Genomic DNA, 12,800 nt, shown 5'->3' with positions numbered 1-12,800 from the left:
GTTGAGCTGGTAAAAAAGTAGAGCTTTACAACTTTGCAAACCAGGTAGCGGTTTCTTACTGAAGATTAGTGGGTCAGAGTTCCAGTGTCACTAAGGTGGCCCTCTTTTAACCTGCTACATCACCGTGGTAACATACGCTGTGGAGCAGGTTATGTTTGTAGTCTCTGATTGTAGTCTAACCAAACTGATTCCTGATGATTCTCCAGGAGTGACACAGATTCTCAGCTGAGAGAATATATTTGCAAATATGTTCATCTGTATGTTACTAAAATCACTGAATAGAGTCTTACAGTTAAAGTATCACACACTGTATGCATCAGGATGCCATGGGATCTCACACGTACACTGACTTTATTAATGAGGGAAATTAAGTTGTTACAGCAGCATGAATATTCAATAAAGGGGTAAACAATAACAACACAGAAAATTAGGGTATGAAGTGAAGGTAAAATAAAATAAAATAAAAATATAGAAAATTGAATATAGAAAAAAATCTATAGAATATGTGCCTTCAGCTAACAATGCTGAAAAAGCATAAATATGTTTTTATGTTTGGTCCTGATTTAGTGCCAAGTCCATTTTACACTGCTGGTACTGCAGCTAATAGAAAAAGACTGGAAAATGGACTATTATACTGGTATCTAGTACAGAGAATATTCAGTCATTAACATTAATTTCACTTTGATTTGGCCAAAAACTTAACTGATATCCTGCATTATGGGACAGTGTCAAACGTAAATACACTTCAATACAATATGTTTCAATACACAAAGTTTACCAGCTCTAACGTGCAGCTGTTAGTTCGAAATAAACAGCTGCATTGATCAGTAAAACAAATATATTAACACATAGTGACTAGTATTCTACCAGTATTCCTGTATTTCATGATTTGCAGTAGCGTCACTTTTTAACGTCATAAATTTTTATATTCTTTATTGTTTTTCATTATAACCTCTTTGTGTCCCCCCCTACCTCTCTATCTCCATCCCTCTACCTCTTCCCCTCTACCTCTATCCCTCTATCTCTACCTCTCTACCTCTTCTGTCCCTCTCAACCCGCCCGGCCAGCAGGCAGATGGGTCCCCCCACATTAGAGCCGGGTTCTGCTCGAGGTTTTTTTCCCTGTTAAAAGGGTGTTTTCCTTGCCACTGTTGCCTTTTGGCTTGCTCTGGGGGTCAGGCATGTGGGTTCTGTAAAGCGTCTCGAGACAATTTGACTGTAATTGGTGCTATATAAATAAAACTGAATTGAATTGAATTGAATTAACAATCTGTTAACTGAAGTAGGCAGTACACAATCAGTCTATTTTGGGCAGAAGAAGAGTCATATGACATATTAAACGCCCCCTTTAAAATGAGCATGCATGTGACTGTGCACTGAGTCTGAAGCAGAAAGCCTTAGTTAGCAAGGAAAGTTCAAAACCACCTTTGTGATACCTGTTATATCTGTCTGGGGCTTTAGTTTTTGTCTAGCCAACTTACACCAAAAAAAGCCTTGCTCTGTCAAAGTGGCTTTGTAGTGCAGCCCTCGGGTCACTATAAACTTTATTCAATTTACGAAAGAAACCTAAAACGCGGCTCCAGACTGTGATCGCTTTTTGAAAGAGTGTGAATTTAAATTTCTTGTGGTTACATTCAATCGACTGTATAATGATCATTAGGATTTGGAGACACTGGTCGGCACTGGTAGGTACTGCGTTAGCCATTGTGGGTAAAAATGGTACTTTTTCATCTCCAGTGGCTCTGTCGGTCTCTCCCTGCCTGACAAATGAAACAATCCATTTAGCTGTTCCTGTGTTCCAAAGATGAAGCGCCTATAGCCGATTATTAAGAAAACAGTATGAGGAGAGAGAGGAGCAAGCTGCTGGAGATGGAGAGGTCTGGCACACCTGATGATAAAGAGTGCAGGTGCAGGCATGAAGATACCAACTGCACAAGTGAAGAAGACAAACTCCCACATTCACTCACAGTGACTAACACAGTGCTTTGGCTACAGAATTAAATGAATGGAACAGCGACCACGATTTCAGCTTCTCACCATAAAATGAACCTGATCGACTGCGGTATTGATATTTCAAATGTGCCACACTCCTAGAAAACAGCCCATAGAGTTAAAATCACTCCGTTTCAACTCAGGTGAATGTGGAATTGATCCAACATAAACTACAGCGCCCATGTCCATTGTAATTAAGAATTATGCGACCCAGTCTAGCAGTGTGGCTCATTAAGGTTTCTCTTTAATACAGTTTTAGACAACAGTGGATGTCTACAGCAGAGACAAATAAGGTATCAGGCTTTGACTGCACAAATATGAATTGCTAGAAGCTGTCTTTTGCTTTTAATGGGGCTCTTTGACAGTGAAAAGGAGACAGAATATCACAAATTATAATTTAAAGGAGCATAAAGAAGGGAGCTTTCTACCATTTCACACTGCTTTTCATTACTGTCAAAGGCCTGTGTCATCATCACGTTACTTTTACATGACCAGTTTAAAGAAAGGTCTTTTTGAATTATTAGCTACAGTATCAACCCTTTTTGTCTCTCATTTAATATCTGTCTGTATGCAGCATGTAATATGTTCACAGCTTTTACTGTGTGAATTTGACGTTTTTTGTATCTCTAATCTAACCAGATGCTGTTGAGGAGTTTCATCATCATTTGTGCTCATGAGAAAATGTAGTAGACTATAAGTATACGTGAAACCCAGAAAGTATACTAAGTATACTACGTTTACTCAAGAGTGGCATGGCATCTTCAGAGTCCACATTAATACGAACTCAGGAAGAGGACTGGAAAATGGTCTAAATTGTGGTTTAGTGTCTGCCTCGGAGAATGAGAACATGTCATGGATATGGATGGAATTGCCTGGAATCTTAAGTATGGTCAAATACCCTGAACGCGTTGTTACGCTTTCAACCTGCTGCTGGGGTCCTCAATTATTTAGAATCTTCCGATCTGTCCATCAGCGAGACGAGATACCCCGATTTGAGCTGGGTAACACTGTGCTTTGTGTAGAGGCTGGTGTAAAACAGGAAAATCTACATGAAATCATCAACTTGAGACTTCCAGATCTGTTTCTTGGATTGAAAAATGTATCCAGGGGTCCATTCACTATTTATTATACCCTGACAGAAGGTGTCTACCTTCCAGTGCCTTTCCTCTGTACCTTGGAGACAACCTTTCCTTTCCTCTCTTTCCACAAAATATTATGATGTGTTCCAATTCCTGATGCTGGCTGGAATACAGCATTTGTGGAGGGGTAAACCTGTAACGTTCATGTGGAGTCACAGAAACAATGCTATCACTTGAGGTATATATGTTTATGGTAATAGGTCTTTGACAACCTAAGGTTTGCACAGCAGAATTTCTGACTAAAAACCTTTGTTTTTTTTATTGATCATTTGAAAATTGGAAAAGGCAGCAAGATATAATTCCACTTAATAAATGGTACTACTGATGAGGATGCCACAATCAAGTAAATAGTTAGAAAGCTTTAGTTCAATGAATTTTAAAGCTGAGAACAAGTGAGGCTTCTTTGATTGGGTCCAACAAGTGATACTAGGGCTTACAGATCAACACCTAGATTAGCGGCTGATTTTAATAAGCACTATGTTTTCAACTTGATTATTTTCCAGCTCTGTCAGTAAGTTAAGTTGATTGACTCAGACCTCCATCTTTTCAGGCACAGTGGCATCATTTTTTGCTAAAATACCAGCAAGCGTGAGGCTACACACTCATGATAACTCAGAACCAGATCTGTGTGCTCAGGTGGAGCCCCAAAACCAGCCTTTTCATCAACTAATGCCGAACGCAGTCTTTGTTGTTGCTCTTTTTCGAAGTCGGGGTCACTTTTTTAGGAATAACTGCAGCACAGTCACAGTTTGTGAACGCACATTAACTATGGTCAAAGTTAGGCTACCAAAATACTCTGTTAAGGAAATACAAAGATTAAAATTTCTCTGCTCTCCTCTATTCATCTACTATAATAATAATAATAATAAATTTTATTTATAAAGCGCTTTTCCAAAAGCTCAAAGACGCTGTACATAAAATACAATAAGATAGAACAAAACAGATAATTAAAATCAGTAGATAGTAAACAAGTTCAAGATAAAATACAGAATCACTTAAGGAAAGCAGATCTAAAAAGGTGAGTCTTTAAAAGGGATTTAAATGTGGTGAGGTTGGTGCAGTCACGGAGGGCATGGGGGAGTGAGTTCCAGAGTGTGGGGGCGGCAATGGCGAAGGCTCTGTCCCCCCAATGTCGCCGGCTGGTCCTGTGCGGGATGGAAAGGAGGTTTGTGTGGGAGGAACGGAGATTCCTGGGGGGGGTGTAGGGGAGGAGCAAATCGGTAAGGTAAGAGGGGGCTAGATTATGGATGGACTTGAAGGTGAGGAGAAGCAGTTTGTACTGGATGCGGTGTGAAATGGGGAGCCAATGGAGGTTCCGCAGGACGGGTGTGATATGGTCGTGAGAACAGGTTCGGGTGAGGAGTCGGGCAGCAGAGTTTTGAATGAGTTGAAGTTTATTGAGAACTTTGGAGGTGGAGCCGAAGAGAACGCTATTGCAGTAGTCAAGGCGGGAAGTGACGAAGGCATGAATGAGGGTTTCAGCGGCTGAGAAGGAGAGGAAGGGGCGGAGACGGGCGACGTTGCGGAGATGGAAATAGGCAGTTTTGGTGATCTGATTAATGTGGGGTTCAAAAGTGAGGTTGCTGTCAAATATCACACCGAGGTTGCGGATGTGAGCAGAAGGAGATAGGGTGGTGTTATCAATGGTAATGGGGGGGTGGGGAAATGGTGTGAGTGATTTAGGTCCGATAAGGATGAGATCAGTCTTGTCACAGTTTAGCAGGAGAAAATTTTTCCTCATCCAGGATTTAATGTCGGCCAGGCAGCTGGAGAGAGAGGGGAGGGTGGTGGTGGCGGTGGTGTTGGTGGAGATGTAGAGTTGGATATCGTCGGCGTAGCAATGGAAGTGTAGGTTGTGGCGGCGGATGATGTTGCCGAGGGGGAGGAGGTACAGGATAAAGAGGAGGGGGCCAAGTACTGATCCTTGAGGGACACCATGGGACAGGGGGGCGGTGGGTGATGTGCAGTTGTTGACCTTGATGAATTGTTGTCGATTAGTGAGATATGATGTGAACCAGGTGAGGGCGGTGCCGGTGATGTTAATGGAGGATTGAAGGCGGGACAGGAGGATGGAGTGATTGATTGTGTCAAATGCTGCAGAGAGGTCGAGAAGAATGAGGATGGTGACTTGTCCAGAGTCTGAGGAGAGGAGGAGATCATTGGTGACCTTGAGGAGAGCAGTTTCAGTGCTGTGATGAGAGCGGAATCCGGATTGAAAGGTTTCATACAGGTTGTTGGAGGTGAGGTGAGTTTTCAACTGGGCAGCGACGACACGTTCTAATGTTTTGGATATGAAGGGGAGATTGGAGATGGGCCGGAAGTTGTGAGGGGAGGTTGGATCCAAACCAGGTTTTTTGAGGATGGGGGAGACAGAGGCGAGCTTGAGGGGTGAGGGGACACAGCCAGTACTGAGGGAAGTGTTGATGATGTTAGAGATGAGGGGGGCGATAACAGGGAGGCAGTTTTTGAGGAGGGCAGTGGGGATGGGGTCCAGGCAGGATGTGGAGTTTTTAGTTCCAGTGATGAATTTGGGCAGGTCCAGGGGGGAAACGGGCGAGAAGTGGGCCAGGGGGGGAAAGTTCAGAGGGTTTGGTGGAGGAGAGGGGGGATCAAGTGAAGTGGGAGAGGTGACAAGGCTGCTGTGGATGGAGATGATTTTGTTATGAAAAAAAGAGAGGAATAGGTTGCATTTGTCAGTGGTGAACGAGTTTGAGACTGTGTCCGGGGGGGCAAGGAGTTTATTGACAGTTGAGAAGAGGGATTTGGGGTTGTTGGAGCTGGTATTGATCAGGTCAGAGTAGAAAGTGGACCGTGCAGATTTCAGGGCGTCTTTGTATTGTTGGAGGAAGTCGGAGTAGGCTTGGCGGTGAACTGTCAGGTTTGTTTTCTTGACAAGACGTTCTAGCTGTCGTTTATGGGCTTTCATGAGGTGGAGTTCAGGGGTGTACCATGGAGCAGAGTGGGAGAAAGTAACTAATTTGGATTTGAGGGGAGCAAGCTGATCAAGACAGGAAGAGAGAGTATGATTGTAGTGGTTGATGAGGTCAGTGGGGTTATTGATTGACGGGGGAGGGGAGACGGACAATGCAGTGGTCAGTGAGGCGGAGAATACAGAGGGGGAGAGTGATCTGGTGTTTCTAAAAAAGATTGTCCGTTTTTCCTTGGGCAGGGGGGTGGGGAGGCTGATGTCCATAGTTATTGCTAGGTGGTCAGAGATGGAGAGATGACAGCTGGAGATATTTAGGACTGTAAGACCAGAGGAGCAAACCAGATCGAGGATGTGTCCATGGTTGTGGGTGGGGAAATTGACATGCTGGGTGAGGTTGAGTGATTGTAGGAGATCTAGGAAGTCAGAGGCAGATTTACTGTGAAGGTTGTCCATGTGAAAGTTGAAGTCACCAAGGATGAGGACTGACGGAGATGTAGCTAATAGCTGGGTGGCAAAGTGGGAAAAGTCAGGGAGAAATGAGGGGTTTGGTTTAGGTGGGCGGTAAATGATAGCAGTGACCATTGGGGTGGGACCGGGTGATTTAAAAACAAGGTGTTCAAAGGAGGGGGAGGCAGGGATGGAAAGTGGGATGGTTGTGAAGACCTGTTTGTGGATGACTGCGATGCCGCCTCCTCGACCTTCTGGGCGGGGTGAGTTGAGGTACGTGTATCCGGAGGGGGTGGCTTGGTTGAGTGGGTAGAAGTCCAGTGGTTTGTGCCATGTTTCGGTTAGACAGAGGAAGTCCAGTTTATTGTCCAGGATGAATAATTGTAGAATGGGGCCTTTGCTGGTGACGGAGCGGGTGTTGAAGAGGGCAAAGTTCAGGTGAAGTGTGGATGTGTGATTAGGGGAGGGCTTCTGGGGACAAGGCTGTGAGGTCCGTGGAAGTGGGCGAAGGTTAGCAAAATGGCAGTTTCTGAGGGAGGGCTGCCGAGGTTGTCTGAAGCTGATGATGGTGGGGATTTGGCAGCTTGTTGAATTCTGGTACTGCGGGGGTGACGGGCAAGGGGAGCCAGAGGGGGGAGGCAGTGGGTGTGCTGGAGGGGAAAATGGGGGGAGTTCCAGGTGGGGACAGAGGGGGGCGCTGTAGCTATGTTAATAGTAGATGACTAATGTTGTGAAGTGACACAATATAAATAAAAATGACATAAAATTGTCACACTTGTCTCTGCAAAATGTAATGATGATCCCATTCTTAAATCACTTATTAAATTCCTGACTCCTTCCTCAGTAGCTACTCACATCTTTGTGTGCCACTTTGTCGTGTGTTACTAGAGTCAATAGAAGCAAGAAACTTAATTCCAATTCAGTGATGGGATATAAGCCCCATTTCTTGTTTTAAAGTCAAATGAGAAACACCCCCAATAAGAACCCCGACCTTCACTCTCTTACTTCCCAGCTGGCTACAAGGAGGATACACCACCTACTGTGCTGGTGCTCAAGGTTGGCAATAAATGTATAATATGAATTGTCCTATTTAGATGTAATCTTGGGGGATATTAAGCTGCAGAAACATTTACAATGGTTTTCACCACTCTCCTCTGCATAAGCATTGTATTGAGCAACTATGCCACGTCACCAGCTGAAGCCAGAGCATGTGCCAGGGATGTACTGATAGGAGGACAGTGAAAACAGCTGGATTATTAAAGGGCGAAGTGCTGATGTCTTTGCCTCCCACATTAAAAAAAAAAAAAGCTTTTTTATCATGGGATAGCTCCGGCTGTGCACGTCTTTCACAGAAGGCCACATTAGAGGAATAAATTGCTGACGCAAACATTCCCAAATGACCGACCCAAATAGAAACTGGTAGTTAAAGGGCTGTCACTCTGATGAGCAGGTCAGTGAGGAAGGGACAAAGCACACATGATCACAACCCAATTTTTACCAGCCTTTTAACCAGATTTTTAACATCAGTGGTTGACTAAAGCAAAGCATCTGTATCAGTCATTCATTCTTGTATTTCAGTGCTCCCCAGAGCTAGTGTAATGGCTGAGGTAGCCTATTTTTGGACCGATTTTTCAGTGCTAACATGTCCACTCCAAAAGCACCTAACTTACAAATAGCCTTGCACCTCACTGATGTTGTATAATTACATCCTTTTCTAACGTTGCAGAGCAGTCACCGTTTGTACAGTGGTTGGCTTGACCGAGATGGCAGTAGATGTTCGGCTAGAACCAAAATCTCGCTTTTTCTGCAAACAGTAAAAATTAACCTCTGTCTGTTGATCTTCAGTGCTGTTGTCAGGGCCAAGTCAGCCTTTTTCTAGAACGAAAGTGCAGTAGCCCCCTAGAGGCCTACTTTGACTAGCTGAAATGCCAGTCCTGTGTTTGTTTGCAGTATTATTACATTAATACAAGTAAGGTCCAGAGTGGAAGAGTGAGCCTCTTTCTCTCCTTCTTTATAGTGCCTTTGGTGATACATAGAAAAAGAGACGGCAGAGGTCCTCATATCTCATCTCCAAAACAGCAGGAAAACCATGGAGAAGCGGATAACTGCTGCTACTGCTGCTTCAAAACTAGCCAACTGGAATTTACTTCCATGCAATAAATGAAGTTAATGATTCAGGTCAACATGATAGCAAGTGTGTTTGCTTTCCGAACATAAATCAGTCTCGTTCAATTTAGTTCTGCTACATATTTTTCCCAAACCCCTTCAATACCACTATGCCCACCACCCAGTTTGAATATTACTGAAAAATCCAATAAAAACACAGTACAAATGTGTTTTCACTCGCCTAAGCTGAGCTGTTTATATACTGCTATGATTTCAATGAAGGTAGAGTCTTCCACGTAGAATATTGGTCAACACAGTAGAGCAAGTCTGGCTGTCTTGTCTGTGTCACACAGTCTTGAGGGTAAAGCTCAGTGCAGTGGTGGCATGAAAGTTAGAGAAGCTGGGAAGTGACTGGAAGGCTGTCAGTGTAACTTCTAGACCGCAAATCGAAATCTGGGCGCGAAGAGTGAAAAAAAAAAAAATCAAAAAGCTGGGCCCACAACCTGCCAACTGGTTCACTGGTGTGGCTAAGGGGCCAACAGAGCAGACTGTGGTTATATTTATAACTAATCCTTACCTAATGATTAATATAGTATCTCCCAGGTTGTTCTCAAGTATCTGTAGGCACATTGGGAAGCTTCCAGGTGTGAAACTGTGTGTATGTGTGTGAGTACCTGAAAAGAGGGCACTGCTCTCAGCAAGACATCCCCGGTTTAAAAAAAAAAAAAAAATCAATTAAAAAAAATTTAAAAATGAAAAAAACTATCATCAGTTAAGGGATTTCCAAGGTCGCCTTTGAAGTTTTTGGCAAAATGGCGTCCTTTGAGTTTGATGAGACAGTGAATGAAGCCTGGCACTGATCTTTGGTCTTCTAGAAAACCTTAGTATTCTGTTTTATACTCAGTCTGCACTTTGTTAATACCTAGTGAATGCCAAGTCATCTGTGACCCTGTACAGTGCATATAAGGGACATTTAGAATAACCACAGCTGAACAACATAGAAAATGAGGCAATTCTCTCTGATCTCTTTTCTCACCATTCAGTATACATTGTACTTCCATATTCTTTTCTCACTAAAGACCCCTTTGACAAATAAAACTGCACTATGAAAATGATTAAGTGCATAATGGAAATCTTGGGTAGTTGGTGTACTCAAAAGAAACAGTCAGACTCTTTCTTACCCTCCACTTGCCTGTCTTCATAAGCACACATTAGTAGCATTACTTTTCCAATTGAAAATGCAGCGATGGGTCGCCCTTGTGATTAAAAATGTTGTGATTAATTGAATTTTACAAATAGCATGTCTCTTGGTGGACTGTTTCATGTGAGAAGGCAAATCACAAAATGACCACAGTGACTGAGTAGTACTGTTGTATGCAGCGGTCTGATCAGTCATAATTAAGTTGTATTGGCCTAAAAGTTTACCAGAGACACAGATGGTGAGAGAGATGCAAAAATTATAAAGCAAATTTACTTCCCATTGTTAAAACAGTCGCACATACGCAAACAACTTGACGTTTGGCCGGAATCAGATGATATCACTTACGGATGTTTATATTAAGTTATATTAAATAGATTAAGATAAAGTCTAAACACTGCTAATAGGAAGTCTCTAGTTTCTTCCACTGTGGTTCAAGCACATTCCTAATCATGTTTGTGTTGTATGTTTGTCCCAGTTTTACAGATGTTTCCAAGCCCTGCTGCGCTGTGAAACTCCTCGACGAGGCTCCAGCTTAAGGAGTTCATCCAAGGTCGCCACCAAGGCCATGAGGGGCGTGGCGGTCACCGGTCCTCGGCGTTCCAATGATTTCCTATTTATGGTAGCCTCACTGGGTCAACCTGCTGCCACACTGCCCCAGCTGGGCCCCTCCTGTGAACCCACCATTGATATCACCAAAGCCCCTTCTTCAGACAACAAACCTGTGGTAGTATCACTAGTGGCCCACTTTGATGGCTGATGATTGGCTGTAACCATGAAATCCCACAGCCTCCAGCCAGGAAGTCATTAATAATGAGAGAGGTGGTGTTACTGAGGCTTAAAGAGCAGCAACCTTGCAGTCCAGGTGGATTTAACGCAGCTCTTGCATCAGCTCTGCCCTGACTGGTACAGATGATGGACCAGTAACAAAGGGAAACCTTGGACTGCCTCTGGACAATATGAGCAAAAATCTGAGGCAGTGAGCCTGCAGAAGCCTGGAGTCTGTGTTTCTCTGCGGAAAAGAAGTATACATCTATCTTGCGAAGAAAGGGGATTTAAAGGATGTTCTTGTCACGATTTTATGAGAAGGCACTGTTATTGTAATAAAAGAAGAATTGTAGGGATCATTCTTTGTGCAATACCTATAGGTCTGGTAGGATATTCATTCATATAAAATTCCATAACAGAAATGTGTTTAGAGTGCAGGAGGAGGGATGAGATGTATTTTTGTATTGATTTGTAACTGACAGTGGTTACAGCGTGAGGTTGAATAACACAAGTTATTACCCCAAGCATTTTTAAGTCTTTCTTAGAGTAGATGAGATTTTTAAAAAATGACAAAAAGAGCAGGCAGAGTAATGAGACTGTACTGGAAATGACTTTAATATTTCAGCCTTTTTAGCGTTCATTCACTGTAAGTAATTCTCTTTTCAGCAATTCATCACTCATCACCTTGAAGCTGGTTTTCAATTAAGTGGTTTAATAAGTGGCTTGTTGTACATGTAGCATTGCTAGCATGCTAGCAGCATTGAAGTTTTTTCAGGAATAGACTTTAGAGACAATGAAATAAGTGCATGTAGGAGAGTCGCTGTATAGTTTCTCAATAAAGACTGTGCATGTGCACTGTGGCAGAAGACTGCAAATGAGTGTGGAGAAATGCAATATCTGGTGATGTTGAGTAGACAGCACTTAGAGATGGAGGTAAATTGTACAGGCAAAAATCCTGAAAATGTATGCCTCTGATGTTTTACTAATTTTTTCATTAGACACGTCCACATGTACTTTAGTTGGGAAAGTGCAGTAAATCCTATGTAAATTAAAAGGATGCCCTAAAAGGACATCTCCAAAAATCCATGAATCTAGTAGTTAGTGTCTTGTTTGTAGACATACTATCACTGCTGCTCATAATTTACACAATATTCAAAATATTTGCCTCCTCAAGAGTCACTTTAAGGTGTTTGACAGTCTGAATAATTGGCATCATCTCAGAGAATATGAACATACTGACAAAGAAAAGAAGGATTGTGTGGGAAAAAAAAAATTCTTTCACAGTATCTCCCAAAGCAAAACAAAGGACTTTACCCGAGGCAACAAATATCTGTTAGATGAAAAAAGTTTGGTGTGTATATATTATTTGCCATGTGCTTGTCAGCATCTTGTTCAATTTTTTGATAACTGATTTGACACTTTTTCCCTTCTTGCAATGCAAAGATAACAGTGGTGTTTCTGAAAGCAGTGCATCGGTGCTGTGTTGTCAGTGAATGTCTAAGCTGTAAGTGGTGTGGTACTTTTTGCTACTGCATACGGCATACAGTGTGGGATTTTTTTGTAATTCACTTTTAGCACAAAAACTGTTCTCTCTGTGCTGTCATGAACTTGTATACTACTAATGTACATGAGTTGATACCAAAGCAAAAAGACATTTTAATATTTTTGAAGGGATGCTGTTCAATAATTTTTTAAATCGAAATTAGTATGCATGGTGTCTTTTTGTTTGTTTTTTTTAAATAAAAACTTGATTAAAAAGTGGAGTGGTCATAATAAAAGAGGTTGAAAGGATGATATACTGTAGATGTATGGTTGCAGTCTGTGGATATACTAAACTATAATTTGTCAGTCACTGTTCAGAGCATCTGCAGTTAGAGCAATGCTCTGCCAATAAAGAGTTTGGGGCTGGGGTCTTCTTTCTAGCCTTTCCATCACACAACATTAAAAAACAAATTATGCAAAGACTTGTCAAACAGAAAGGCTAAAAATAGGTGCAGTGGTCCTGAAGTGTTACTCTGATGTTTTACACGATGAGAGCAATACGGATGAGGTGAGTTTTAGGGGTTGTTGCAGAGTTCCAGTCATTGGCGTAATTCGTCATTTGTTCTTTTCTCTTGTAGTGAAACAGACTGATGAAGCCAAACGGATTTCATCTCATTCTTAAAGGTGCTGTATACAACTTTTAGAAACAGTGGATGTTGCTTAAGCACCAGCATCTCATA

At 42.3% G+C, this 12,800-nt stretch overlaps 1 protein-coding gene across 1 annotated transcript in view; it reads left to right on the top strand.

Moving 5' to 3' along the window:
• Positions 1 to 12,341, top strand: part of LOC111588102 (vertebrate ancient opsin-like) — a 77,403-nt gene extending 65,062 nt beyond the window's left edge. The window contains exon 4 of the mRNA XM_023298255.3: positions 10,289 to 12,341. Coding sequence (XP_023154023.1) covers positions 10,289 to 10,570 — 282 coding nt within the window. The 3' untranslated portion in view covers positions 10,571 to 12,341. The remainder of the gene's footprint in view (positions 1 to 10,288) is intronic.
• The last annotated feature ends 459 nt before the right edge of the window (positions 12,342 to 12,800 follow it).

Source organism: Amphiprion ocellaris, chromosome 10, assembly GCF_022539595.1.
Source record: "Amphiprion ocellaris isolate individual 3 ecotype Okinawa chromosome 10, ASM2253959v1, whole genome shotgun sequence".
Taxonomy (NCBI): Eukaryota; Metazoa; Chordata; class Actinopteri; family Pomacentridae; genus Amphiprion; species Amphiprion ocellaris.
The sequence above is the reverse complement of the archived record's forward strand: the minus strand, read 5'-3'. Positions and strand labels throughout refer to the sequence as shown.